Genomic DNA, 27,740 nt, shown 5'->3' with positions numbered 1-27,740 from the left:
AAATCTGGCAGCTTCTGAAAATAGCTCAGCGCTGCAGCAGGCGCTCTGCCCGCCCTTCAGCAGGCTGGCACACAGCTGGGGGTGGCCACTGTGGGCAGACGCTGGCACACACCAAGCTGGGGGTGGGTGTCACACACGTAGCGCACCGGGCAGCACAGAGCTGGGGGCACGGGGCAGCTGCCATCCCTTAGCTCCCATGACCTTCCCATGCCTGGTGAGACCAGGGTGGACCTGGAGTCAGTCTGGCATGTTTACCAGGCCTGAGGCACCCTGTCCAGCAGCAGTGAAATCACTAGTAGGTGTGAGGACATGCCCTTAGGCCACTTTTGTCCACTCATATAGACAAAGAGAAACTCAGAAACAAGGGGAAAATGTCAAAATGTTGTTTACTAATATCTGGATGTAAAACCCAGCAGTGTTTTACAAAAAGTGTGACCACCCTATTTGACGTGGTCTAGGATTTCCCTGCCCGTGAGAGAAGTGTAAGGAACCAGCAAACAGGCCGGGGGTCAGGCACTTGCCAGGCCCATATCAGGCGTTCAGCACCCTGAGGCTGCCTGGGCAGTGTGGGGCTGGGTGAGCCTGGACCAGCAAGGAAGGGGCACTCTCTGCTCTGACTCTGCCAAAGCCAGGACCAGACCCTCTAAGCGTCACACAGCAGCCCTCCGCTGCCTCGGGTCTGACCCGGAGGATAGAAAGAGACCCCTGATTAACGGGGAGCCCTTGGCCCTGCCCCAAGCTATCCATTCTCGCAAAAGTGCACCAAGAGACAACCCCTGCCATCAATCAAGACAGAGTAGAGGATGAACAGTTAAGGAAAGGCTTTCCTGCCTGGGATCTGGTGAGCAGGTAGGGGCAGGGTAACTGTTTTAGCTTTTGTCACAGTGACATTTCCAAAGTAAAAAAAAAGGGTTAAAAATACCTCCCACTCGCAGTGAGACGAGAGGCTACTCTTTGGGTGGGGGGTAGTAACAGGATGCTGGGCCCATGGACTCTGTGCAAGGAGAACTCCAAGGACCCTGTGGGATGGGGCTGCAGCAAGACAGGGCTGGACCACCCAGAGAGCCAGGCAGACTGACCCTGCAGCCTCAGGGAGACCAAAGAGGGGTGAGCCTGAGAGAGGCATGCAGCGTGAGGGAGAGCAGCCTCCCCAAGAAGGCACGCAGACCCTCGTTTGCCCCTCTCCCTCCCTTGCTCACTCACTCAGCATTCAGAGACAGCAACTCTGTCCCTGGTCACCATGACAACCAGTGGCCGGATGCCTTTCCCAAGGCCAGGCCCATCTGCCCACCCTCCAGGGAGCTGTTTCCACAGAAGAAGGGACGCCCAGCCACAACTCCCAGTGGCCTAGAAGTCTAAGGCCATGCCCAGGGCAGGACAAAGTCACCGTTCATTCAGGCCACTCTGGTCAAAGGCACTGCAGCTGCAGCAGGTGGCTCCCTAGCCCCCAGGTTTTGGCCCTTGTCTAGGGCCTGAACCTGGGCTGGAATTCTGAAGGATCAGGGTCACGTCCCCCCATCCTGAAGTTCCAAGTGACAAATTAAAACATAACAAAAATAATCCTTTTGTTAAAAACCATGAGCCTGGGCCCTCTGGGTCAGGGCCTCAGGCCCCTCCAGTGTGTCCTCCAGGCTGAGGCCCAGCTCCCCCACAGCCGCATGAGCTACTGATTGTTGCAGCCCTGAGAGGCCGAGGAGCTTCCTGCCTGCTTCTTCCTCCGCTTGTTGAGGAGCCGGTTGTTAGAGGTCTGCAGGTCCTTGATCTTCACCTGGTCATAGTCCACCCGCATGGTTGCCAGGGCACTGGTCATTTCCTCCTGGGGACAGATGTGGGGGGAGGGCAGGTACACTGACCTCAAGAGACATCACCTCCTGCCTGAGTAGCCCCTTAATAATATCAGTGATGGCAGTGACCATCTATGCTGCCCGAGAGCCCCCTGTGTAGCCAGCACTGGGCCCATCCCTTTGCCTCATATGAGCTTCACTCTAGTCCATTGTGGTAGACACTGGGCTTATCCAAAAAGGCACAGAAAGTATAGTGACTCCCTGGGACCATACCAAGGGTAAGTAGGACAGGGACTTGGACCAATGTCACCTGCTCAGAACCACAAGGCCTGCAGGGGACGCCGTCTTGCTGTGCACCCAGGGCACCAGCGCCTGAAGACTGTGCCCTGGTTGCCCCAGGCTCTGAACTGCTGCCCCATAGGCTCAAATCTGGCCTCCCCTAAGTCTAAAAGCAGGCTGACCACCCTCCCAAATGTTGCAAATTATAGGAGGGATTATGGCCAAAGCTTGTTCGGTTTGACCCCAAAGCCCCCGTTCACCGAGGGCGTGAGCCAGGAGCACCACCCTGAATGGGGTAGCGCAGCCCAGTGCTCCAAGTGCCACGGTCAGACCACGGCTGCAGTCACTGACATAAGGCGAGAGGGGACCGAAGACCCAGGTTCTGGGTGGTCACCACCGTGGAGTCCCTTTTTCCAAAACCCTGCTACTTGCAGGGAGGCTGAGGGAGAGTCCACCCACCTTGACTTCATCCCAGTGGTCTTTGTCCTCCTGCAGCACTCGGGCTGTGTGGAGTGGAGTCTGTGGCACCACCATCGATTGCTGGAAGGAGCCCCAGGCCCGTGGATCAGACCCTGCGGGCACCCGGGACAACACTGGCTGCCCCACCCCACCCCCTTTCTTCCAGTCTCAGATGGGGAAACGGAGACTCAGGGAGGTGAAGGAGCCTGACATGAGTGGTGGCAAAGGCAGGTTATAGGTGGGGCACTACCACACATCTGTGGCCCACGGCAGGGACTCCGGAGCCATCACTCTTCTGGCAGCCCTGCTCAAGCTCATCACCCTGCCCACCATAGAACGAGGTGGCACTCACGTTGATCCAGGGATGGTTCATGAATTGTGTGATGGTCAGCCTCTCTGTGGGGTCTGTCTTCAGCAGGAGGCGGATCAGCTGCTTGGCTAGTGATGAGAGGGGAGTGGTGAGGCTGCGAAGTTCCTCAGAGCCAGTCCCCCCCTCCCAGAGACCACCAGCTCTGCACACGCTCCCAAATTCCTAACCCACAGAAACAGTGAGCTAATAACCGTTCCTTGTTTTAAGGCATTAAGTGTTTGGGGTAATTTGTTAGGCAGCAATAGATAATTGATATGAGGCAGACTTGTTTGTGGTCTCCAAAGGGAAAATATGAACAGGAGTTAGAGGAAGTTTTGAGGAGGCAGGTTTTGAGCCCATTTGGCAGATATAGAAACTGAGGTTCAAAAAAGTTAGGTGACTTGCCTAGGACCACAAAGCTGGGATGCTGGGGAAGCTAGGATCTGAATACAGGTCAGTTTGACACCAAAGTGTTCTCTCCCAGAAGGAAGGCTTATGGGGTCCAGAGGAGCAAGATGGGGCAGAGATTCACTCACCATCCTCAGAGACCTCTGACCACTCAGGATTGGGGAAGCCATACTGGCCCAGGCGGATCCTCCTCTTCATCCCCGGGGAGATGGCCTGGCCCGTGTTGGAGTAGAAGGGCGGGAAGCCGCATAGGCTAGGGGAGGGCAGAGGTCATTCGGCACAGGTGTGGGGGAAGCGCCAGGGTGGACCCATTCTCCTCCCCCAAGACCCTGACTGGGGAGACAGGCAGCCAGACACCAAGGCAATAATACCAGCCCTCAGAACTCTGGTGTTCATCCCAGGACCACCATCTGCCCTTGGCATGGGGAGGCCTTCAGGGAGCCTGAAGAAGAGGTGTCCCATGACCAGAAGGGAAGGGCAGCCTCCTTGAAGAGTGACCTGCTCAAGCCCCTCACCAAGGATGGCAGGGACAGAAGTGGTTCTGAGGGTACACGGGGCTGCAGGAGATGGATGGTACTCACAGGATGTACATGATGACGCCCAGGGACCACATATCACATGACTTGTCATATTTCTCTGGACCCAGGACCTCAGGAGCTACCAGGGCAGAGAGCACAGGAAGGGCCTCAGTCCCAAGGGTCCTCAAGCCCAGGCAGGAGCCTAAATCCTGGACAAGGTGGAGAGCAGGTGCCCAAGCTGGGGGATGGGGCAGAGCAGATTGGCGTCTGGCACCTTCTGGGAAGGCGGCATGTGTGTGAAGTTGCGGGAGGAAAAGCAGCTCCCAGATAAAATAATCCCAATTTAGACAGGGCTGTAAGAAATGATAGCCTCCTAGCTACTTTGGGCCATCTCAGTCTTGGTGTGGGAGGAGAGGGAGAGGAGGGCAGTCTGGGGTTTGATGGGGTCCTGCCGTAGGTGAGAGGGCCTCAGCCCACCAGCTGCCCTGTGTCCCTTGCCTCCTGAATGTACAGCCGAGGTCATGGGTAAGGAGGGGCTACGGCCAGGGCTCTGGGTTCCACTGTCAGCCTGGCTACCATCCCATGGGGCCTTGGTCTTCCCATCTGTTCAATGAGATGGGTAGGCCGGAAGATTTCTAAGTCAAAATACTGCAAAACATGTTCTGGTAAACAGAGTGCCATTCCAGCTGTCTCAGGGGGCTTCCCACCCCTTAAACAGCTCTTGGAAGGCTTATCCTGAGGGAGAAGAGCTCTCTGTAAAACGAGTCATCACCCCACTCTCTGGGAAGGGGCACTTTCAGCAGGGGCTTCTCCAGATCTGGGGGCTGCCCGCTCACAGAGGAGCAGGGAGCTTTTCCAGGAAGCATGGGTACGTGTACAACCCCGGGTCCCATCCATGCCCTCACCTAAGGGACCCTCTCCCACAAGGCAGGTGGCTGGTACCCTGCATCCCTCTAATGTAGGAGGAAATGCCTGCCCACTTTCTGAATATGACTCTCAGGAAGATAAAAACCAGAGAAAAACAACCACAGTTGGGCTCCATCCCAAGCTGATGGCAGCCTTTTATCACGTATATATTTAGAGCCGCTGTGATGTCATTCAGCTCACAGGCCACAGCCAGAATTTTCCTGGATCTATTTTCAAAAGCAGAAGCTGAAGTTTGGGAGAATATTTTTGCAACCTCCGGCCCCCCAGTCACCGCCTCCTCGCAGACAGAATCCTCCCCTCCCTCCTCACTGGGCTTTAACCCTTTGGCTTCTGCACCCCACTGGCTGCCCCCTACCACAGCAGGGTGAGGCGGGTGTGGTAAATAGGTACAAACCATATCCCAAGGACTCACCCACATAATAGGGAGTGTAGCAGGGAGTCTGCAGGGCATTTTGGGTGGTCTCCTTGGCAAAGCCAAAGTCAGTGAGCTTGAGTACCCCATCTTTCTCCTTGGACGTGTAGAGCAGGTTTTCAGGCTGGGCCAGGAAGAGAAAACATTAGTCTGGAGTTAGGCACCAGGTGGGGGCAGAATCTTCCCTCATCCAGATTGATGCAGGAGGAGCCAGGTCCATCTCACTAAAAAGACCTGGGTCTTGGCAAACAACAACACAGGCCAAATATGGAGGAGACTAATGTGGCTGAGAGGTGACACCTCATCTCACAGAGGGGAAACTGAGGCAGTTGTTCAACCAAGGCTGCAGATAACCGAGTGCCACGGAGAGCCCAGGGGCAGGAAATTCTAAGCTTGAGTTGGTGATGCTGCCTTGAGATGCCAAAATGAGGGTTCCGGGGGAAGGTGGGCTGCAAGCGAGCCAGTGCTGCCAAGCACACAGCCTGTACCCAGCCCAGAATGAGCCTGCAGGACAGCCCCCCTGAGGTTGCTCTGGGAGCTAAGACCCCAGGAGCTGCACAGAGGCCATCTTTCCTGGTTGCAGAGCACAGAGAGTCTGAGGGATGAAGGCAGTGGGGAATCTGCATGGAGGAGGCAGCCCTGAAGCTGGTTTTTAATGAATGTGTAGGACCTAGGCCCATGGAGAGGAGCGGCAGAGCTGGGGTAGAAGGATGGGTGTTAGATGGAGTTCCAGTTTGGAGCCAGCGAAAGCTATTTCTCAGGTCCTGTTTGAGATGATGCAACCTTGGACTGGGATTAAAAACAGGGAAGCAGTTTTGATCTATACAAAGGAATCTTCTCAGCAGAAGGCTCTTCTCCCCTTGGGAGAAAAAAAGGAAGCCAGGGCCAAAATAAAGCAATGGTTTATTTTGCAAAATAAAGCAAAGGTGAGACTGTTGCGGCTCCCCGTGTATCCAAAATCAAAGAATAACTCTATGGGTTGGCAGTAGTCAGCCAGAGGAAGAACCTGATGCAGCAGCTGGGCCCTCAGGTCTCCTCTGCCCAGTCTTAGGAGGAAATAAGCCTGGGGGTGTCATGCTCTAAGTGTGGGCCTGAGGGCCCAGGAGTTGCAGATTCTACTCTGATGGTGGCTGGCAGATGCAAGTGTGTGCATGTGTGTATGTAAGGCTGCCTCGGTTTGCATTTCATCCATCTGATCTTGATCACCTGTAAGAGTCAGTCCTCCCTGGATAGGAAGTTTGGAGAGAACATCTCTCAAGCCCATCCACTGGAAGGGCAAGCAGGTCCAGCAACTGGGATTACCTCTGCTCCTTCATCCAGTGCCCAGCACATGGCTTCTTTCCCCTAAAATGTTGACATTAGAGGGCTCCACCTATGGAAACTATGGCTGTTACTTCACAGAAGCCCCAACATTGTAAGGCAGCCCCTTCCTGAGGCCTGGCATATTGTCACCACAAAATCCTTGCTGAATGAACAAATGAATGCATGAAGCCCAGTGCAGCAACTGCACAGCCTTGAGCAAGACAATCTCTCTCTGAGCCTCGGTTTCCTCATCTGTCAAATGGGTAATGGCACCCATCTCACAGGGCTGGGTGAGGATTAAACGAGATGCTTATCAGGACTACTGGCTTGAAGTAGGCATTCAGTTATTCTTATGGCTATTGGGATTATACAGTGTTTGAAGGAAACAAGGAGACCCATCTGGCTAGAGCAGAATGAATATGCTGGAACCATGGGAGAAAAGGCTGAGAAGAGCAGTCTTGGCCAGGGGGAAGAGGCCTTGAATGCCAACCAAGGAACGTAGCCTCCATCTAGTGGATACTGGGACCATTGAGGGTTGTGGATGGTATTCTTTTCCCCGGTCTCCGAACCTGGATCCTGGAGCCTCACCTTGACATCTCGGTGGGCAATGTTCCAGCTGTGCAGAAACTGGATAGCGGTGCCAATATCCCGCATGATCTCTGCAGCTTCTGCAGACAGAGACAGAGGAGAGGGTCACTGATGTCAGTCAAGGGTCAGGCAGCCTAGGGGGCCCCACCCATCATCCCTCCTGGGAAAGCACAAGGTGGTGCACTCCTCCCACCCAGGGCCCCCATCCCATACCCACACCCTGGTCACCCTAGTTTCCTTTGGGGATGGCCTCATCTCATTTGGGGCTCTTTCAGCGGGCCTGGGCTACCTCTCCCCAGCTCAACTGTTGGTTGGCACCAAGAGGCGTGGAGTCCTCCATCCCAAGGCCATGGAGAGCCCATCTCTGGCAAAGTGTCACAGACTCACAGAACCCCTTGGGAGATAAACACTCTGTCCCACCCTCTCTTATTCAGCTGGGGAAACTGAGGCACAGAGAGGAGCAGGGCCTTGCCCAGCATCACACAGAAACTCTGCGTGAGCCATCTCAGCCCAAATCCCCAGTGCAGCTGCACGTACACACCTCTCTCAGTGAAAGCTTGGTCGCCACGCTCCTGAATCCTGCTGAACAACTCACCGCCTTCCATGCTATTAGAGAAAGTGGGCAGGGAGGTGGAGAATCAGGCATCAACCTGCCCCCACCCCAAGTCATGGGCTCAGGCCTCCAGCCCTGCTGCTCTTCTCCTGGGGAACGGTCACCTTCAGCCTCCCTGTGCCTTGCAGAGTCTGGTGAATGGTGGGCTGTTGGCTTGGGTGGGTTGAACTCAACTCTTAGAACTAGGGGAGGATCTTAACCAGGGAGCACCTGTGTTCCCAGGGGCACTGACCCTGCCTGGCAGCCCCACCCTCATCCAGGTTTCCCCAAGTGAGGAAGGAGATGTCAGTTATCATCATCATGGCCACTGTTTTCTGAGCACCTACTGTGTGCTGCGCCCTGGGCAAACCCTTTGTGTGCACTGCTGTGTAATCCTGGGCTGGTCCCTTCATCTCTCAGTGCCTCACCTTCCTCTTCTGTAAAACAGGGATTATAGCACCAACCTCACAGAGTTGTGAAGACTGATTCAGCAATACACATAGAGCACTTAGAATGAACAGGGTGAATGCTATATCAAGATCTCCCTCCACATTTTACATGGGAGTTACAGCGATTCAGAGAGGTTAGCAGTTGCCCAAGGTCACACAGCTAGTGGGTGGCAGAGCCAGGATCTGAACCCCAAATCTGACTTAAGAGCTGCTACACTGAGGGGTGAGGGGGAACTTTAAAGGCAGACAGGGAGGAGCTGGAGGCCAAGACACAGGGCCCAGGGTCTGAGGAAGGTTAGGGTTGAGCCACAGTGCTCGTGGAAGAAGCCCAGGGTGGAGAAAGCCGCTGGCTCCTGGATCTAGGCCCTGATCACCCAGCACCTGGTGGGGCCGTGGGAGCACCAATCCAGGTGGGAAGGAGAAAGCCGAGGGGACAGTGTACTTCCCACTCTTCCCCACATCTCTCCCCCACCCCCTACATTCAGCTCTTCCAGCCCATCCTCACAGAGTGGAAATCATACCCAGGGAGGCCACATTAGAGCCCCTGTGGATTCCTTCCCACCCTTGCAGGAAGGCCCTTGTGGCCAGCTGCGCAGGTCCGCGACCCTTCAGAGGCTGGCGGGGGGCCTCCCGGAGATGCTATCTGAAGAACAGAGACAGCCCCTAAAGAATGGCGGGAGCCTGGGGGCCACAGGGGTACTAATGAGGCACTGAGGCAGGGTGGGCCAGCATACCATTCCATGACGATGAGGAGACAGCGTTTGCTGTGATGCATGTTCTCATACACATCCAGGATGCGCACAATGTGGGGGCCGCCTGAGGCTTTCCAGTGGTGGTCCACCTCCTGCCGGGCCTTGGGGCTGTCATACAGGAGCTGAGGGCAGGTAGGCACAGAAAGTTGTCAGGCCTAAAATCCACTTCCCCAGGAGCCACCCAGTAGTGCCACTGCCCTCACTTTGCAGACAAGGACACGTAATCTCAGAGAGGCCTGTGACCTGCCTAAGGTCCCCCAGCTTATGAAGGGCAAAATGAGGATTCACATCCAGGTTTTCCTGATTGGTGGTCCAATGAGACTCTGGACTTGATTGAGGGTCAGCTTCAAGCAGCTTAGCTGGTAGCTCAGGAAGCCCTGGAAAGTAGCTGAAAGCTTGGAAGGACTCAGAGGCCAGAGAAGCCCCTGCCTCCCTTCTTGGGGACAGCAATTGAGGTGGAAATTGAGTGGACTTCGTAGTCAAATCACACATCACCTGTGAGACCCCAGGCCAGGAGCCACACATCGCCAGAGCCTCATTTTTACAGTGAGATGGCATGAGGGTTGTGGACCAGAGGTAGAGGTTGGCAGCAAGGAGGACCCTGCTCGAGGGAAGTGACTGCCTGGCGGGGTGAGGTCTGGGCTTGGAGCTAAATTCCTCCAATGACTCACTGTGACCTCAAGCTAACATTCACAGCTCCAAGCCACAGCCCACAACTCTGTAAAATGGAGTAATAATAGTCATCCCCACAGGATACATCACATCAAGGCAGGCAGCACGTGGGTGGGCGTCACGATCCTTGTTCAGGTTAACTCAGCCCTGGGCTGTGGCTGTCAACCTTACAGCCAATCACCGGAAATGAGCAAGACCCTGAAGTGGTCATGCTCAGAGGAGGTGCAGGGGGTGGAGACGTCAGCCTGCAGGGTGAGGTGGCCCAGAATGGGGAGAGCAGGGACAAGCCATCCCCCGGGTAAGGCTGCTCACATTTGCTTCCCGGCTGAACAGGGCTGAAGACCAGGGCTGGAACCCAAGATAGGCTCAGACCAGCTCCATCTTGCTCAGTACGCGCCGGACCCTGGGCCACCCTGGGCCTTGCTTTCTTCTTCTGCAGGATGGTTTCCCCTCTGCCAGGGCACGTGTGGGCAGGCTCTGGGACCAAGCTCTCTAGGCAAAGATCAACTGGGGCGGAAACGAATCCCTGCATCTGCTTGCCCCTTGGTCTCTGGAGCTTGACCCTAGTGTGGGGTGCAAGGAGCTGGGCAAGCCCCTCCACCAGCTCCGGGGTTCCTTCTCCACTAACCAGTCCAGAATGGGGGTGTGCATGGAGACGGCTGCAGGCAGACGCTCCCAGCCTGGAAACCATGGATCCCTTGCTCGTGCTGCCTTTGCCTCCTCTGTTCTGCCCACACAGCTCCCATGTACCGGCTTCTTACTTAACAGCACTGTGGGTAGAGGCTTGGTCACCCCCACTCACCACATCAGCTCCCCCCACCACACTGTGTCCTGAGGTGACTCAAGCCACGGGCACCTCAGGCTTTAGCCACAGGACCAAAGATGCACCATCCTCCCTGCCTGCTCTGTCCTCTCTGCACCCCTTCTCTGCTTGGCCTCCTAACACTTCTCCCTGCCTCCTGCCACCTCCTCCCTAGCCCACCCGACCATGTCCTGCCAGGGCCCCCAGGCAGGCTCCTGGACCCTCTCCTCACTCTGCCCTGTTTCTGGTACCCGACCCCGATATCAGGGTCCTCTCTCTTCTCTCCTAAAATCCCAAGCTCACAGCTTTCGGTGGGGTCCTCAGCCCTACCTCTTTCTCTCTGGTCCTTCACTACCTATCCCCACCCACTAGTGCTCCGTATAAAGGCCACCTCCTCGCCTGGCATCCAGAGCTCGTCTTCCTCTCTCAGCTCATTTCCTGCTACCCTGGCCCCAGAGCACTTGATTCTGGTCAGAGTGATGTATGTTCTGATCCCAAATAGGCCTCACTCTCTGCCTACGCCAGGTGCACTCTTGCTCCATCTCCTCTACTGGGCTAACTCCCTTTTTCTGAGGAAGGTTCTGGTGTCAGTTCAGACGTCTCCTCCTCTGGAAAGTGCTCCCAGCACCTCCCTCAGTGGTTTTTGCCTCTGTACCTCCACCAGGCTGGAAGCAGCTTGAAGGTACAGACAGGTCGGGATTACCTGGGAGTCCCCGGCTGGGGTCTGGCAGAAAACACTGGGCTCCTGAACAAACAAAGGATGGGATGATGGGCATGGGGCTGGAAGGAGACAGGGGTGTGAAAGGGAAGGGAGGAGGACGATGGATGGCCTGAGCCTGCACCTTGTGCTTTGCTGAGGAGGAGAAGCAGGTGGAGCTGTCCTGAGCTGGAGCCTCTCAATGCCTCCCACCCTACTCAGTCCATATTTAGGATCCCATTTACCACATGGATTAAAATAGTCCTTCTCTGAGTGCCAAGGCTCTGAGAACAGGCACAGGGGTGGGGAGAGAACTGCCCCTAGAAAACACAATAAATGCCTCCAGGTCTCTCTAAAGGGGAGATTACAGAGTCCTGCACCTGGGCCCACCCAGGGCCAGCTGCCAAGAAATCTCCAGGGCTGTCTCTCTTGATCTCTCAGGGTGACCTTGAGTGCGGCCCCAAACCTCTTAGAGTCTCAGTGTTCTCATCTTTCTTCCCCCTTGCCAAAGTCTTCTCCTCTCCTAGGAGTACCCGCAAAGACACCTCCTCTCAGAAGCCCTCCCTGACAACCTGTCTAAAGAGGACCTCGAGGGTCCTTATTCTCCCCTCATCCTTTATTTTACTTTCTTTCTATATATGCTTGTTTATTGAGGTATACTTTACATACACAGATCTCAAGAGTCCAGTTCAATGAATTTTGACAGTTGCATACACCCTGTGACCCACACCCTCATCAAGACAGAAAATGTTGCCAGCTCCCCAGAAAGCTCCCGCATCATCACCCTTTTTTCCTCCCTCCTGTGCATCACTTGCTCACGACCTACAATTAACCTGTTCCTTTGATAACTCTTTAAACAAACACACACATATAGATGTTACACTTTCAGTATGCCTGGCTCTGTTCTGAGCACTTGATAAACATTAGGAGGAAGGGACTTTATTACCACCATTCTTTAGCTGAGGAACTGAGGCACAGCGAGGTGAAATAACCGGCCCCAGATCATGCAGCTGTTTCCCCAGTCAGGCTGGCATTGTGCTGCCTCTGGCCTCAGACTGTGGACCCACAAGGGCAGGGCCAGTCTGCCTGGTCACCTCTGGGTCCCAGTACAGGCACAGAGCGCTGACTCAGATAATATCTGTAGATTTCATGAACAAATCTATAAAGTGGGGATAAAGGGAAGAAACCCTCACAACCCATCATGAGGAGAGAACAAGATTAAATTGAGGACCCAGGAAGGCTCAACAAATGAAAGACATGACAACCTGGACAGACTTCCTGCCCACTGTACCTAACCTACCCTCTCTGGTGAACTTTACCTCCTCTTCCAAGGAGCCCATCCTGACTCCTCCAGCCCACAAGGCCATTGCTACAAGTTGGCTTCATTCATGCAAGTATATGAGGCTTCACTATCCTTCACGAAAGGTGTCCCCCAGCAAGAGCCCCATCTTCCCAGGCATGGGAATGAGCACAGGGCTAAGAGACAGGAGCCCCAGGTTCTACTCTTATTCTCAGTGTGACCTGGGGCTGGTCCTTTGCCTCTCTGTGTCTCTGTTTCCCTTGTGTTAAGATGCAGGGCTTGGGCTAGACTGGGAGGGATGGGAACCACAGGGAGGACCCCTGGTCAGGGGCTCCTTGCAAAGTGGGGTCAGTAGTCCCACTCTCACAGCACTGTCCCCATGGAGCAGCCTCTGGTCTCCAATGACCCCATATTCAAATGCCTGAAGCTGCTGGGGGTCACCTGGTGTCTTGGTCCCCAGCCACAGCTGTGAAGAAAAGAAGATGGGGTGGCCTTCTGACAACGCAACACACCCGTACCCTGTCCTCACTCCCATCCTACATCCCCTGAGCCCCCCAGGGGTCCACCAAAGCTGGAGGGTCTGTGATGGCTCCTGGACAGCTCCATAGCTCCAGCTAGTGCCCAGCAGGCTCCCTTATACGCCTGTGAGACAGAACCCTGGCTTCCTCCTAAGGGAGGGCTCCCAGCTCTCCTTGAGTTGTGGGCCCCCACTGAAGTTACACAAGCATCGAATTTGAGACCATATTTCTTTGATCAAATGGCAATGCTGTAGCCTCAGTCTCTGATTATGTGGTTTCCACCTCTCCCTTCTCCCCTCACTCTCCTTTGCCAAATTCTCTCACCTACCCCCAGAGCCCGTAGCCAGACAGCCGAGACCCCTACCAACCCCACCAGACAGTGGACCCCAGCAAAGGTTGAGGGCAGAGGGGCCCATGCCCCTCCAGCTCTCCAGGTGGAATGGGAGCCTCAAAACTGGCCAGGCCTCCTCCCTACCTCCATGCTGTGTCCCTTTCCACCCAAGCACAGGGTTTACATGTAGGTGGAGGAACTCTTGAGTTCGGGAGCTGAGAAAACAACAGCATCATTTGACTGTCTGGAAAACAATTTACAGTTTACAAAACACTCTTTTCCCTTATCTCATGGGAATGCTGGTGCCACCCTGTGAGGCAAGTAGGGCGGGACCATCAGCCCCAATTTATAGAGTGAGGAAAAAGAGGCTCTGGAGGATGAAGTCATTGCCCTGGGGCCACCAGGATGGAGTAAGGTAAGGCTGGACAGGGAGGAGAACAGGACTCCTGAGAGAGCATCCAGACAACCCCTCCCTGAGGGGAAATGAGAGGAGGGGGTGGCCCCAAGTCAGAGAGGCACTGGCCAAAACTACTACTTGCAAGACTTGGGAAACTTGTTCTGAAATAAATGTGTGCATAGGTGCATGGGTGTGTGCACGAGCAGGGATGTGAGTAGGTGTGTGTATGGGTGCATGGAAACATGGGTAAATGTACACATGAGTACATGCACATAAGGGGTGTGTGCATGGGTGTGTACGGGTGTATGTGGTATGGGGCTGGGGAATGTGTGTCAGTGTGTGGGCCATGGTATGTTTTTGTCTACAGACTCTGTGATGTTGATTTTGATCCCTTCAGAGAATAAGGCCCATCCATCTGTCCATTTATTTGTGCAATATTTTCTATTTCTCTGAAGTGCCTAGCAGAGAACTGGGCACAGAGAGGTGCCCAAGAAAGACCAGGGGTCTTGGGCTTCCCTTGTGGCACAGTGGTTGAGAGTCCACCTGCCGATGCATGGGACACAGGTTCATGCCCTGGTCCACAGGCCGCGGAGCGGCTGGGCCCGTGAGCCATGGCCGCTGAGCCTGTGCGTCCGGAGCCTGTGCTCCGCGACGGGAGAGGCCACAACAGTGAGAGGCCCGCGTACTGCAAAAAAAAAAAAAAAAAAAAAAAAAAGAGAAAGACTGGGGGTCTTGCTGCTACAACTCAACCTGTAACAGCCTTGTCTTGGCAGGTGACCAAGCCTAGACCCTCTGCTCAGACCTCCTCTCCCACTGAGGCCCCATCTCCACTGCAGGAGCCATCACCTCACATTGCCCAGAGCTGTAAAAGTACTCTGTCTGCCTTCCTAGAGCATCAAACAGAGCTGGGATGTCTGCAGTGACTCTGTAAGACACAGCCTTGGGACCAGCCCCCAACACCCTTCTTCACCCTTCTTCCCAGGCCCACACGCCCACCCACACAGCCAGCGTCCACATCCAGCTCACCCCAGGATGGGCTCTTTTCAAGTAAAAGTGTTCACAGTACCTGTCACACACACACACACACACACACACACACACACACACACACACACACACACACGAGGCCCCAAGGCCCCGGGCTGGACAAGCAGCCTCTCCTACTCCATCCCAACCTCCACACTCCCAGCCAATGAACCTGCAGCCCAGGCCAAACTGCTGTGGCCTGTGCCAGAACACCCACTCCTTCCAGGGGAAGACAGCTGGTTTATAATCTCTCCCATCAGTGAGGCAGCAGCAAATTAAAAAATATGAACTCTGGATTTCATGACAGACCACAGCCCAAGAGACATTATTAACCCTACAGCAAAGGGAACCTCATGGAGGCCAGGGATCCACTTCCTGTCACTGCTCTGTGGGCCACTAAAGTCCCATTATTTCCACTTTCTTGGGATTCCAGCTTGGTTTGATGCCAGAGGTTAGAGAGGAGAGAGGCAGGAAGGACTGCTGTGTCCCCCAACACCTTCTCTCCCACCCTGCGGGTCTCACCCCAGCCTCAGGCAAGGGCAGGCTGGAACACTCAGGAGCTGCATCTCCGGGCCGTCGATTACACCACAGTTACACACACTCAGCGCCAAACACTCAGGCAGTGGAACTGAACAGAATATTATGGGAAAATCTAGGTTTGCGACTCATTTTTTTCACTGTGGAGAACCCCAATTCTCTACAGAGGGAGGTTATAGATGAGAAAAAGCACTTTGAATTTACTAAACTCCCTCCTTGTTAAGAGTTTTTCAACTCAGCCATATCTGAGGTCCCTTCTGGCTCCCAGTTCTGTAATTATTTGGGATTATTTTCCCATGGGAACATAGCTCTAATTTTATGAGAGACATTGCTGGAAGAGCAGGATTCATTTTACAGCCAGCTGTTGAGACCACCCTGCCTTGTGCTGTTAGCAGCAGGTGGTTATTAATACTCTGCACCCTTGCCCCTGGCCAGCTAGTGGGACCCCTGCTGGCTGCCTTGCCTACTTAGAGCAGAGGCCATAGCCTCGGGATGGGGTGGCAGAGACTGACCTCAAGTTCAGGGTTTGAAGCAGGAGTTTCCTGTTTAAGGCCTCAGTATCTTCCTTATAAACCCAGACTCATCCCCCCGCCCCCCCCGCCCCCCCCCCCCCCCCCCCCCCCCCCCCCCCGTCACTGACTTCACCCTCTCCCTCCCCACAAGGGCACCAGTGCTATTTGGAGAGTTGCTGGTCATGTCAAATCTAACTTTTTAGCCCTGGTTTCAAATTAGAGCCTCAGACATGTGCCATTATTCTCTCATGCACTAATTTCCCCAGCTTTCGTAGCTCATTAAGAGAGCTAACGGAACTGATTTTGCAGCTATGGATTAGTTGGCCCCATGCCAGATCAGACCTCGCTTCGTTAAGTTCTGGCCATATCCTGTCCTCAGTCTCACCCTGTCTGTTCACTTCTCCTCCTCAGCAGCTTAAGTTCCAGGGAGGTCGGCTCACATGATCTACTGACCCCAAATGCCCAGGCCCCAGCTGAACGCCTAAGGACTGATGGAGTCAGGACAGGGTTAGCACACCCTTCATAACAACCGTCCCTCCCTGGTGTGTGGCCAGTGCTGTGTTGGCCACAGTGCTTGGTCACAGATAGCGCCTCATTCAGTACTCATCACATCCTGAGGAGAACCAGCATCACCCTTTTCCTGTGGGGAGCCTGTGACTCTGAGAGGTTAAGTGACTTGCTCAAAGTCACATAGCTTGGTAGTGAGAGTCAAAACTTGGATCCAGACCTGTTGGCTTCTAGGCAGTGAGGGCAATGCAGGTGGCTGTTTTGTTCCTTTCATGTGCGGAGCTTGGCCCCACAGCGTTGGGGCTAGACCAGGCTCTGCCCCTTGGCGGTCATTACAATGGTGGTGGATATTCACAGAGCCGCTGCCATCTGCCAGGCATGTTACACAACTGTTAGCTCTTGCCCTTCAAAAAGGACATTACTGGGGCTTCCCTGGTAGCGCAGTGGTTGAGAGTCCGCCTGCCAATGCAGGGGACACAGGTTCGTGCCCCGGTCCGGGAAGATCCCACGTGCCGCGGAGCGGCTGGGCCCGTGAGCCATGGCCGCTGAGCCTGCGCGTCCGGAGCCTGTGCTCCACAACGGGAGAGGCCACAACAGTAAGAGGCCCACGTACCGCAAAAAAAAAAAAAAAAAAAAGGGCATTACTGACCATCACTTTCAGCTTAGGAGACTGAGACTCAAGGATATTCTATAGCTTCTCTGGGTCACATGGTTCACACATAGCCACCTCCGAGTCCAGGAGTCCTTTGGACACCAGGATTCAACCCTCATGCCCAGGGAGGACTGCACATTTTATAGATGTCTTCCTGACCCCTACAAACATTTACTGGCCCTGCCTGGGGGTCAGGCCTGGAGCTGCGGCTAGGAATGCTGTCACAGGCACTCCATACTCAAGGATTTGGGGGTCTATGGATGAGTTGCTGCCAATTAGGATGCTTGATGAGGATGTAGGCCCTAGGGAACTGTGCCTGGCTCCTTCTCTTCCCTTCTCCTTTCTTTCCAGATCCAGAACCTGGCAGAGCAGGCAAGATGGGGAAGGCCAGCCCCGGGAAGAAGGAGGGCCCCCAAACAGCTGCTCCCATTCCAGGCCAAGGGTGGGGTACCTGATGGCCGGGGCAGGGGTGGGGGGACCAGGAGGAAGTGGCTGACTGGCTGGGAGCCTCCCTAATCACCTCCCACCAGAGTCCTGGGAGGGGAGGAAGTGGCTGGGGCTCTAGGCCCAACGTCTTTCTAGGAAGCTCTGCCAGCAGGAAAGCCAACACGCGTTTTGAAATTGTCAAATCTCAGGAACACAAGAACTCCTTCAATTTGCCAAATTTTGGTGGCCTCAGTTTGTCTGCTTCCTCCCAGTCCCAGAAAACGTGGAAACAAAGGCAGAAGTGCCAGGTCTGGGGAGGAATAGGGAGGGGTGGGGGAGGGGAAGAATGCTTCCAGAAAGAGGGAGTTAAGCTAGGCTCCCAGGCGGGGAAGGAGAGGACCAGTGGGAACATGAGTGCTAGCTGGAGCAGGCCCAGGTCCCAGTGCCCCAGGTCAGGGTCCATGCACTATGAAAGACCAGCTGTGGCCACAGGGCTCTGGGTCAGACAGACCTGCATGCCAGATGCAGAGGCCAGTTCCATCCTCCACTCACCTGCGGCTTTGGGCAGGCCATTCAACCTCTCTGAGCCTCACTGGCCCAATCTGGAAAATGGGGACAGTGACAGTACTCATGTTCCCAGGTGGCCACGAGGACAGAATGAGAACACACAGAGAGCTCAGATTAGCACAGTGCCAAGTGCACACTGAGTGGAAATGGGCTTTGAGGTTTGCTTGGCTTCAGGATTCCCCTGGGTCTTGCCCTGAGGTGGTCTCACACTCTTCACCTCCCTATTCTCCAGAATTTGGGGAAATTCAGGTGCAGCCTCTGGGACCCAGGGAGGCAGACTCCCTCCAATCCAGCAGGTCACAGAAATGGTCTCAGATCCTGAGAGGTAGACCAAGAATCAAAACTCTATGGATACTGCTGCTATGAAAGGCTCAATGAGGAGGGGCAGACCCTCCAGGGTGGGAAGATCATGGCTAATCTCGGGGGAGGGACCCTGGGGCATGGGGAGCAAGGCTGAGAGCTAGGGACCTAAGCCAGGGAACTAACCCAGCCCTCAGCTTTGGCAGACTGGAGGAGAGGGCACATCCCCACTCTCCCAGGTGGCAAACACCTTTACATCCTCAACTCCTCCATGCATCCTTTTGGGCAATGTCCCCTTCTGCAAAGTGTGTGGTGACCTTGGACCTGTCCCCTAATATCTCCCTGAGCCCCAGTTCCTCATCTGTGAAATGGATATGCACTCTCCTCACCCATGGCAACGAAGGGAGGGGGGCAGGCATGTCTGAGACTATGGGCACCTGCTTTACAGGCAGGGAAAGAGGCCCAGAAAGAGCTACAACCTTCTCCCCCTCCCGGAGGTTACAGTGTGTAAGTGGCAGGATCAGAACTCCCTCTGCCCCAGGCAGGTGCCAGATCCCAGCATCCTACCCACAGCCTTCCCACAGGGGGCTGAGGAGAGGCCACACAGGTGCCTTGCGAGCCCCTTGCATACTCAGAGGGTCTAGCTTCTATTATCATCTAACTTCTTAGAGGAAAAAAGAATTTTTCTGTCAAAATCAGCTACATAATTGGTGAAATGTTACCCTGGTTCTATTTCTTCTGTGACAGTATAAAAAGAAGACATCTTCCTCATAAGACTGGACAATTTTTAGCAAACATAAGTGTTTTATTCTAATCTCAAAAATGTCTCTTCAATGGTCCCTCCTCATGAGGAGACCCCACCTTGGCCACAGAGTCTGTGCCCCCAACCGGCCAGCTGTGCTGCAGTGATGCCCGCATAGCCCGCGCAGGGTAACAGAGGACAGGCAGCGACCAGGGCGAGTGAGGCCATGCCCAGGCGACCCCTGCTGAGGCACCCATCTTGCCATGCCTGTGGTCAGCTCTGGAGAGGGGACCCACTCTAGCTCTCAGAAGAATGACAGCTGGTCTCTTTCCCCTGGAGGAGACGTTACAAAGATGACAAAGGAATAAGAAGTGGGGGGGGGGGGGTGGGAGGATGGACCGCACCACCCCCAGAGACATGGTGCAGAGACCCTTGGGAACCTTCTGACTCCACCCCCCAGACCTGCTCTTCCCAAAGCCAATATCATATCTGCTCTGCATCTCTCCCGCTTCCCTTGGCTTCATCCATGTCCCCGCAGCTCCCCACACAGGCCTGGGTGAGCACCGGCAGCCATCGCCCTACTCAGGCTCCTCCCAGGGGAGGCAGGGAAACTGGCTGCCCAAGCTTCTGGCAGACCTTGGCCCCTGGTCCCTTTCTCTCTCCTGCTCCTGTTCAGCTAGAAGGCTCCCAGGCCTCTGACACCCAGCTGGCTCCTGGGAAAGTCTCCTTGTCTCTGGAGCCATAGCTGTGAGGAAGGGGAAGTGGAAGAGGGAGGAAGGCCCCACCCTCTGGGAGACCAGGGTGGCAGCCAGCCAGCACTGAGGGACACTCCGGCCATGGGAATGGACTGCAGTGACTCACCCTCACTCTCTCAGGCCTTTCTAGGGTAAGGACACACCCTGGTACAGGCTCGGCTGACTCAAGGATTGACCCAGCCATAGAGCGCAGTGCAGAGGGGTCTTCAAACCTGAGTCATAACCCCCTGAGCTCCTGTCCCTAGCAGAACACATACCCTGCTGGTGGTGTCACCACAGATGACCAGGTTCCCCTGGCAATACCATTGCTAGCTGGCTCAGGAGAGGCATCTCGGGGCACCCTCTAGTCAGCCTCCGCGCTGCCTGTCCTCTTGCAAGAGCGGCCCCAGCAGCGGGCAAGGGGGGCCCCACCACCTGCCTGCTTGCTTGGCACTGCCCACAGTCGCTGCCCACCCAAAGGGTCTTCACAGCCAGAAGGGGTGGCCCTTGTCAAACAGAGCACCCAGCCCCTCAACTTACAGAGGGGCAGACTGGCCTGGGAGAGGGGCCCAGCTCCTGATGCCCACTGAGCCTGGCACACAGGGAAGGATGGCTGAGAGGCACCGTCTGGCTGCCAGACAGGCCAGGGTTCCAGGGTTACTTCGCCTTTATGAATCTCAGTCTCTGCTTCCATGACATGGGGGTGATCACAACCCATTCTTAGAGTCTGCTGTGTTTGTGTTTAGCATTCAAGGGATAAGTGGGTGCTCTTATCCCCATCCCCACCCACTATGCTGCTGCCTGCCAGAGGGCATGGAGAGCACTGGCCAGTCCCTCCGACACATCCTGAGAAGGGGGCTTGTTTATGTTGGGGAAACAGCTAGGGAACAAGCTATGAGTCCTCAGAGGCTGAACCCTTAGGAATGTGGCGATGAATGTGGCAGGTCAAGGCTCTGATCCTTCATGCTCCTGAAAACAGACTGTGAGTTTTGCTGAGGTGGGGGTGAGGGCAGGTGCAGGGTGCAGGCTAAAGAGCCAGCTGCTCTGGGGTGCTTCTCCCAGCTAGTGCGGGGCAGCACACAGTTGCACAGGCTGCACCTTGCATCTCAAGCCCTCCTAGCCCCTCTGCAGGCTCCTTCAGCTGGCTCCAGCCCCTTCTCTCCCCCACCTCAGCCCAGGAATCCTTGGGAGTCACAGTGCTCCTGGTCTTGCACCATTGTCCCAAGCAAAAGGCTCAGACCATTGAGCCGTAAAAGGAGACCCACAGGCAGAGGCCACAGCCAAGGCTGACCTCCCACACTCCACAGGGGGATGCCTCAGGTTACAGACTTGGCCCACATGCTCCTGACTCCACTGCTCTGGCGGCAAAGGCAGCCAGCAGCTGGTCGAGGCTAGGAGCAGGAGGAAACACTGTGAGCGGCATGGGCGCGGCCGTGCTCCTCCTTCCTGTCCTACCCCCACCCTGTCCCTAGGAGGTGGGGCAGACTTTCAGGGTGACTAGGATGAGTCCCGAGCACCTGACCATCCCCCATCTGTCCTCTGCCTGCCCGAAACCCACAAGACAGAGTGGCAGGGCCCGAGAGGGGAGGGACTGAGTGACAGCAGGAGAAACAGAGATGGGAAAGAAGAAAGGAGAGGGACAAGGAGGCAAAGAAGACCGAAAAGGGAGAGCAACACAAAGAGAAAGTAGCAAGGACAAAGCCGTAGTCTAAAGAAAAGGGCAACCCTAATCCCAAACCCGCAAATAAACCCAAAATCAATTTTCTCAGTGTCTCTGGTCTGTCCAGCGCTGAAAAGGCCTCCTGAGGCTCCCTGTTCCCACAAACAGCCGGCTGCCGCCTGGTACTCCAGCCCTAAACACACCCGCACGGTTCCCACAGAGCAGAATTTTAATCACAATTACACTGGTCCTAATCTACTTAGTTCCAAAAGGGCTGGGGGGCGGGGGGGGGGGGGGGGGGGGGGGGTTCTTTCACACCATTCTTTCAAACCCTGCGAAGAGCTGGCTTCCCCAGGTGCAGGGTGAGCCCAAGTGAGTCCTCATGAAGGCCAATAATGTGCCACCAAAAAATGCACCCAGGCCCCCCCAAAGGAGAGCTCTGCCCTCTCACAGTGCCTGCAGGCCCCAGCTGTCTCACAGCAGGAACCTGGGGATAGTTAGCTACCAAGACTGAATCCTGCTTCCCACCACATATTCAAACCCTGCGTTCAACGGCACCACAAAGACGATGGTTTTGCAAAAAATTCCGGAACTGCCTTTTTCCAAGGTTACTTGGGGAGAAAGTAGCAGAAAGGACTTCAAGCCCAGAGCCCTGCTCCTCTCTCAACCCCAGGCAGCCTCTCATGTGGAGCCACACAAGACCTCGAACAGGTGGGAGGGAGGGCAGCAGAGCAAAAGTTCTCCTGGGAAAACATGGGAGCCTGTGGGAGCCCACTAGAGCTGTGGTCTCCCTGCCCTGAGAGCAGTAGACCCACTTATCCAGGTAGGGCCTGGTGTGCACTTTTACAGCACAGATGTGTGGGGAAGGCGCCCTCGCCTAGGTATAACCACCGTCCCCAGCTCTTGCCTGGTGGCCTTCACCTATGGACACGTGGCAGCCAGTTGCCAGGCTGGGACCAAAGGAGGCTGGGGGGCTGCACAGCCAGATGCTCCACCTGCCGCACCCTCTCAGGGGCCTCCCATGATGGTGTCCCAAGGAGGCCCTGGGAGAGGAAGACGAGGGATCCAAGTAGAAAACCAGCTTCCCCAAGTGCAAACCTGGGGAACAGGCAGAGAGAGAACAGACCTCTATTGTCGTGGAGACCAGGCCCTGAACTGAACAACAACTCAGGTGACCCAGAAGCCCCTACAGCACCCCTGGCAATAGTACTCCACAAGGGTCCCAGTGATGCTGTGAAAGAAACCTCTGGGAGAAGGAGGGAGGATTTTTGCCCACCTAGTGATGGAGGGCACCAAAGACAGACAGAGGCCTCTGGTGGGATGAGGTATGAATCTCAGTTGTGGGCAAATCTCAGTTGTGGAGAGGGAGAGTCACCGCTGACCACTTTCCCCCATCCTTTAAACCCTACGTAAATGCCTCTTTTTCCACAGGGCCCTTTGGTCTCTCCACGGCTCCCCAGAGTTTGTCAGGGCCTGGACACCAGCCCTGCTGAGATTAGCCACATCCTACCAGGACACAAGACTGGGAGTTGGGAAGTGGTACTCCACAACAAGTGCTGAACTGTGCAAACCAGGCGTGCTGTCACAATACACCCAGTGCCCTCCTCTGTCATCCACATCCTTCTCAGACCAGAGGCCTGCATTAAAGCTGGCAATCTCTTCCAGGAAACCTCCCCTGGCTGGCCCAGTCCTGACAGTTTCCTCTCGCCCACTCACCAACCTGACTTCCTCCCTGTGGCACCCTGGACTTCGCTGGGCTGGGCTTGTCTGAGACTCACAAGGCTTGAGATGAACCATATACCCTTTCTGAGGCAGTCCCACAGCCATCATGGTCCGGGTGCACTGGCCTTGCGGGACTACCACCTGTCCACTTACAGGCATAGAGTCCTGTATAGTGAGGAGAGCTGGGCAGATACAGACAAACACCAGCAGTATCACGTGGGGCCCAGTGGAGTCACGGAGGACGTTGCTACCATCTTTCCAGGAGCCAAGCCTCAGAGACCCTCCCATGTCCCCGTAGACTTGCACGAGGCATGAGGTGACTTAGGTGCTAAGACTCTGGCATCAAACTGCCTGGATTCACGTCCCAGCCCTGCCACTCACCAGCTATACACCTTGGGCAAGTCGTTTACCTCTCTGAATATCAGTGTCTTCATCCATAAAGTGGGAATGAAAAGAGTTAGGGAAGATAACATGTATTGTACACTGGGACAGGGCCTGCCAGACAGAACGCTCTGCAAAACTATTGGCCATTCACAAGAATATTAGACTCCATACCACCAAGGCCTGAAGCTGGAGAGATGGCATCAGTTCCTGGGGAGTGGGGGTGGGAAGAAGACTCTGGAAGTCCCAACAAAGGGGATCCTGACAGTAGGCTACGAGCACAGCTTCTAAAGCTGTGGGCAGGATGTGAAGCATATCCAAACAATCCCCCTCTGCCCCAAAATCTCACTATCTGCATTTTATAGAGTTTGATGCTCTCCTTAGGATCCTCATTTAAAAAGCAAGTTGCCCACTCCTGGCAATTCAGAAGGCTCCACTTGAGTGTCGTACTGCTTGAATTCCTCAGATTCTTTCCTTTCAGGAGAGGGGCAGCCTGAAGAGATGCTTGGGTACAGTAAAACCACTACTGGGGACTCTGTTGTACAAGGCCACCAGCCCTCCACATGCTTCCTGATTTGTTGACTCAGTAAACAAGAGGTCCTGCAGAGGCTGATCTGACCGGTCTGGAGACGGTAGGTGAAGGGGTAGCAGCTCCAAATGAGAAAGTACCTGGCCTGCCTGGAAGTCCCACCCAGCCTCAAATCCAGCTCCACAGCACCAGCTCCAACAGGCCAGCCCCACCCATGGAGCAATGCAGGGATCTCCTGGGCATGTGGATCCAGCACCCTACCACTCTACTCTTTGACAAAGACAGGAAGATGAGGGCACTGGAAGCCCCAGGGGCCTCCAACACTTTTCAGTGGACCCAGAGCCCAGAGAGCAGGGCTAGGAAAGACTCCCACTGCAGACCCCCTCAGTCTCCTCAAGGCTTTGTTTTTATTTATCTAAGTACCACTGTCACTTCTGCCTGCCAGGAGGCCGAGGACGACAAGGCGGCTTGGCAGGAAGTCAGGAGAGGAGGGGATTCAGGCCTCTGCTATAATCCGCCATCCCAATCAAGCCACGTGACTTCTGACCACTAACTCCAGGTCCTGACTTTCATATATGGGATAAGGTTTGAGAGGCTGGGTGTCTAATGTGATGGGGTGGCTTTGTCCAGTTAGGAGTGAAAATAAGGGGTGTCAATTAACCAGTTAGGCCTGAAAGGGGTCACAAGCAAGAGGTCAGTAGGAGGCAGTCCCCTGCCCCAGATACTTGGCAGGCAGACCTCTAGTTCCTGCCAAAGGGATAGCAGAAGTGCTAAGGGTCGAATGGAGAGTGGAATGACAGCACTGGTGGCAGAAGCTGGCCTTGGGAGAGAGTTCCTGAGTATGAGTGAGGCCAAGATGGACCAAGCCAGCAGTCAGGGGCTGAGGGAAAGGGGAAGTGGCCCAGCCCCCTAGGAAGGAGAAGCCTGCTTCTCTAGGGCCTCCAAAGAATAGCAACAGCTACAGGGCCATCGACCACAGCTCTTCCTGTTTTATGAGTGCCTGCTGTGTTCCAGGCTTTATGCTAAGCACCATCTACCACCCTAAGCAACAGGGCCAAGAGGACGGATATGGGAGAGGCCACGACACCTGGACAGATCCAGACCACAAGACAAAGACGGGCCAGCCTGGTAACCTAGGATGTAGGTACAGGGAAGCAGAAAGGCACAGGGCTAGGCAGAGGCAGAGAGAGGGCTGAGACCCATTCATGGACGGGCTGAGCTCCTGGGGCCCAAGCCAGGCCATGTGCTGAGATCTCCTGGCCCTGGCCCTCCTGGGCAGAGGGCAGAGGCTATAAGCATAAAGGTGCCACCTACCTTGTCAAGGCTAGAGCCATCACTCACAGTATAGGTACAACGTGCTAGAGGTTGTGCTCATCCCATCCTGGAAGATGGTGAGGCCCTACCTAGCTGGGTGGGGAGTTGGTCACTGGAGGCGGGGTGGGGGGGGGGGGGGCGGTTGGCAAGAACAGGAAAGTGCTGGGTGGGGGCACATCTAATCCATGTCCCCCTTGAGGGCTAACCTAGCACCAGGTCCTGAAGGTCCCAAGCCAATAGCCCTAGCCACGCTCACCCATGAAGCCTAAAGGGGTACAGTAGGGGCATCTGTTCTAGGCCTGCCCAATTCCTAGTCCAGAACAGAGAGCACTGAGGCCCTAGATTCAAGAGGAGGTGCTTTGGAAGTTGTTGCAGACAGAAGTCCCCCCAAGTCACTTGTCAGACACAGCACCTACGGGGAAAGGCCTAGGCCCAGGCCTGCTTAAAGCCAGTTCTGCCTGGGCCCATGAACTCCAGCCTCTCACTCCACCCCTGCCTCACTCACAGCATCTAGAGTAACACAGCGGGTGGCCAGAGCTCAGCCCTGGCTCACAAGGCCAAAACCTTGGTATTAAGAAGAGGCCTCTGTCGTCCCCTTGCCCACCCAGACTGTACCATGACCCTAGCAGGAGTGAAAGGGCTAAGATGGTGCTGAGGGAGAGAATGAAGACTCTCACTTCTCACTTCTTTAGCCCCATCTCCCCTCAGAAGAGCCTCCTTTCCCTTGAAGGACTCAGAGAATCCCCTGCCCGGGGCTCCAAAAGGGCCTCCCAACCCCACTCCACTGCTGGGTTCACAAGCAAAGAAGCTGTGCCTGAGACCCAGCCTCACCAGCCCTGCCCTAAGCATCTTCCAGACCCATCCTCATGATCCCCTCCAAGACCACCCTGGGGAGATGACCCCCTCTATCAGTCCTAGGGCCACTGGGAAAGACACAGGGAGCTGGGCCCAGGTCCCCTGCTCAGATACTTGCAGACTCTGTGCCCTAAATAACTCCTGTAGCCTCTCCAGGCCTGCACCAGGCCCTGTACCAATTACTCTATATGCATCATCTCATTCCAAGCTCACTTCAACTCTCATCAACCCTGGAGCAGAGAAACCTGATTTCAAGAGTCCAAGACCTAGTCCAAGGTCATGGAGCTGGCAAATGCAGGCCAAAGATTAGAGCTACATCTGCAGGACTCTGTGCTTGGGCTCATAATTACAATGTCTGTAAAATGAGGAGATCCTTAGCTGTATTCTAACCTCCAGGAGCCACTCTCCTTGCCATACTCTACCTATCCAGGTGACCAGTGTTACAGGCTGCAATTAAGTAAAGTTCTCAGTGATGACAAATTCAAGAGCTTCTAGGTACGGGCCAGGGTCCTGGGCCCAGAACTATATGACCTAAGCCAGAACTACATGGCTAGATCAGCCACCTCCAGGACTCCCTGGGCTCCACATGTATCAGTGAGGTCTTAACCAGGCCTATAGGGAGCCTATGGTATGACGTGGCTAGATGGCTGGCTGCCCTCTGCCCAGGAAACAGGGTGGGTCAGAGCTGGAGCAGGGCCGCCCCCTCTCAACATGGGTCTAGTGACTCATCTGGAGCCCGTCAGCAGCTTCCTGCCCACAGGTGCAGTGGGCGTCAGCCTTGCCCACCAGCAAGCCCCGGGAGGCTCCCACTCCAGCCTAGGCAGGCAGGGGACCCAAGAGAATGTAGCCCCACCCCAAGCTTTCATGAGAACACAGCCTCAGGCAGAAAGAAACACAGACCTATTCCAGTCAGAAGAGTTTCTCATTGAAGGGGCAGCCAAGCTGAGTGAGGGTCCCCCTTGGGCCCAAACTCATAGGCCCAGCCTGAAACCCAGAGCCAGAAGCCCCTCCTTCCCTGCTTCCGGGTACAGCAGGCTCTACCCACACTGACTCCACCCCTTGACCCCTTGCTCCCTGGGACACTCGGAGTTTAGCAAGGCTAAGCCTGTTTCCCCATCTGTAAAGCAGAGAGAACCGGGAGTCCAACCTTACAGAGGAGTAAGAAGATGAAATTCTGAGCATAAGAAGCTTAACAGGGGCCCTGGTCATATCCTGTACCCACAGGTCTTTGCTGTTGGGCCCTCCGGGTCACCCACGCGGCAGTGAGGGGTCACTGACCTTCAGGGCACACTTCTGCCCGGTGCGCCGGTGGAAGCACTCCAGCACCTTGCCGTTCACACCCAAGCCCAGCACCTGCTTGGACAACTGGTAGTCATCGGTCACTGCGTACTTCTTGGGCTCCCGCCGCCCCACAAGGGCGGGAGTGCCGGCTGAGCAAGGTTCGCAGGGTACACCTGGTGGGGGCGCAGGGCCCCCCTGCTCCTCTGCTGTCTCGACATCCATGGCCCCCGCGGGGCGCTCAGAGGAGGCCCCAGCCTGGCGCGTCCAGGGCCACCTGGGAAAGAGAGGCAGAGTGAGTTCCGTTCATACTTCTTCAGTACACCCCAGCCTTGGAGGCCCTGAGCCAGAGTGGGCTTCGGGTGGGGGACAGGGCTGGGAATGAGGAACGAACTGCCGCAGTGTACGGACCCGCGGCAGGGGGAGGTGGTCACGCAGCGGGGCACAGGCGAGTCCTGCCCG

At 55.4% G+C, this 27,740-nt stretch overlaps 1 protein-coding gene across 2 annotated transcripts in view; it reads right to left on the bottom strand.

The window, feature by feature from the left end:
- Nucleotides 1-369: 369 nt before the first annotated feature.
- MAPKAPK3 (MAPK activated protein kinase 3) overlaps nt 370-27,740 on the bottom strand; it is a 38,037-nt gene continuing 10,666 nt past the window's right edge. The window contains exons 3-12 of one of the 2 annotated variants that reach the window (XM_033865043.2): nt 27,279-27,555; nt 8,802-8,941; nt 7,568-7,632; nt 7,027-7,106; nt 5,137-5,260; nt 3,861-3,936; nt 3,408-3,532; nt 2,875-2,960; nt 2,523-2,603; nt 370-1,816 (exon numbers count right to left, since the gene is read on the bottom strand). In XM_033865043.2, the coding sequence (XP_033720934.2) occupies nt 1,664-1,816; nt 2,523-2,603; nt 2,875-2,960; nt 3,408-3,532; nt 3,861-3,936; nt 5,137-5,260; nt 7,027-7,106; nt 7,568-7,632; nt 8,802-8,941; nt 27,279-27,555 (1,207 nt within the window). In that variant the 3' untranslated portion in view covers nt 370-1,663. Of the gene's footprint in view, nt 1,817-2,522; nt 2,604-2,874; nt 2,961-3,407; nt 3,533-3,860; nt 3,937-5,136; nt 5,261-7,026; nt 7,107-7,567; nt 7,633-8,801; nt 8,942-27,278; nt 27,556-27,740 lie in introns of those variants that run through there. The other variant, XM_073811156.1, reaches the window with a different exon arrangement.

The sequence above is a fragment of the Tursiops truncatus genome, chromosome 10 (assembly GCF_011762595.2).
Source record: "Tursiops truncatus isolate mTurTru1 chromosome 10, mTurTru1.mat.Y, whole genome shotgun sequence".
Lineage (NCBI taxonomy): Eukaryota > Metazoa > Chordata > Mammalia > Artiodactyla > Delphinidae > Tursiops > Tursiops truncatus.
The sequence above is the reverse complement of the archived record's forward strand: the minus strand, read 5'-3'. Positions and strand labels throughout refer to the sequence as shown.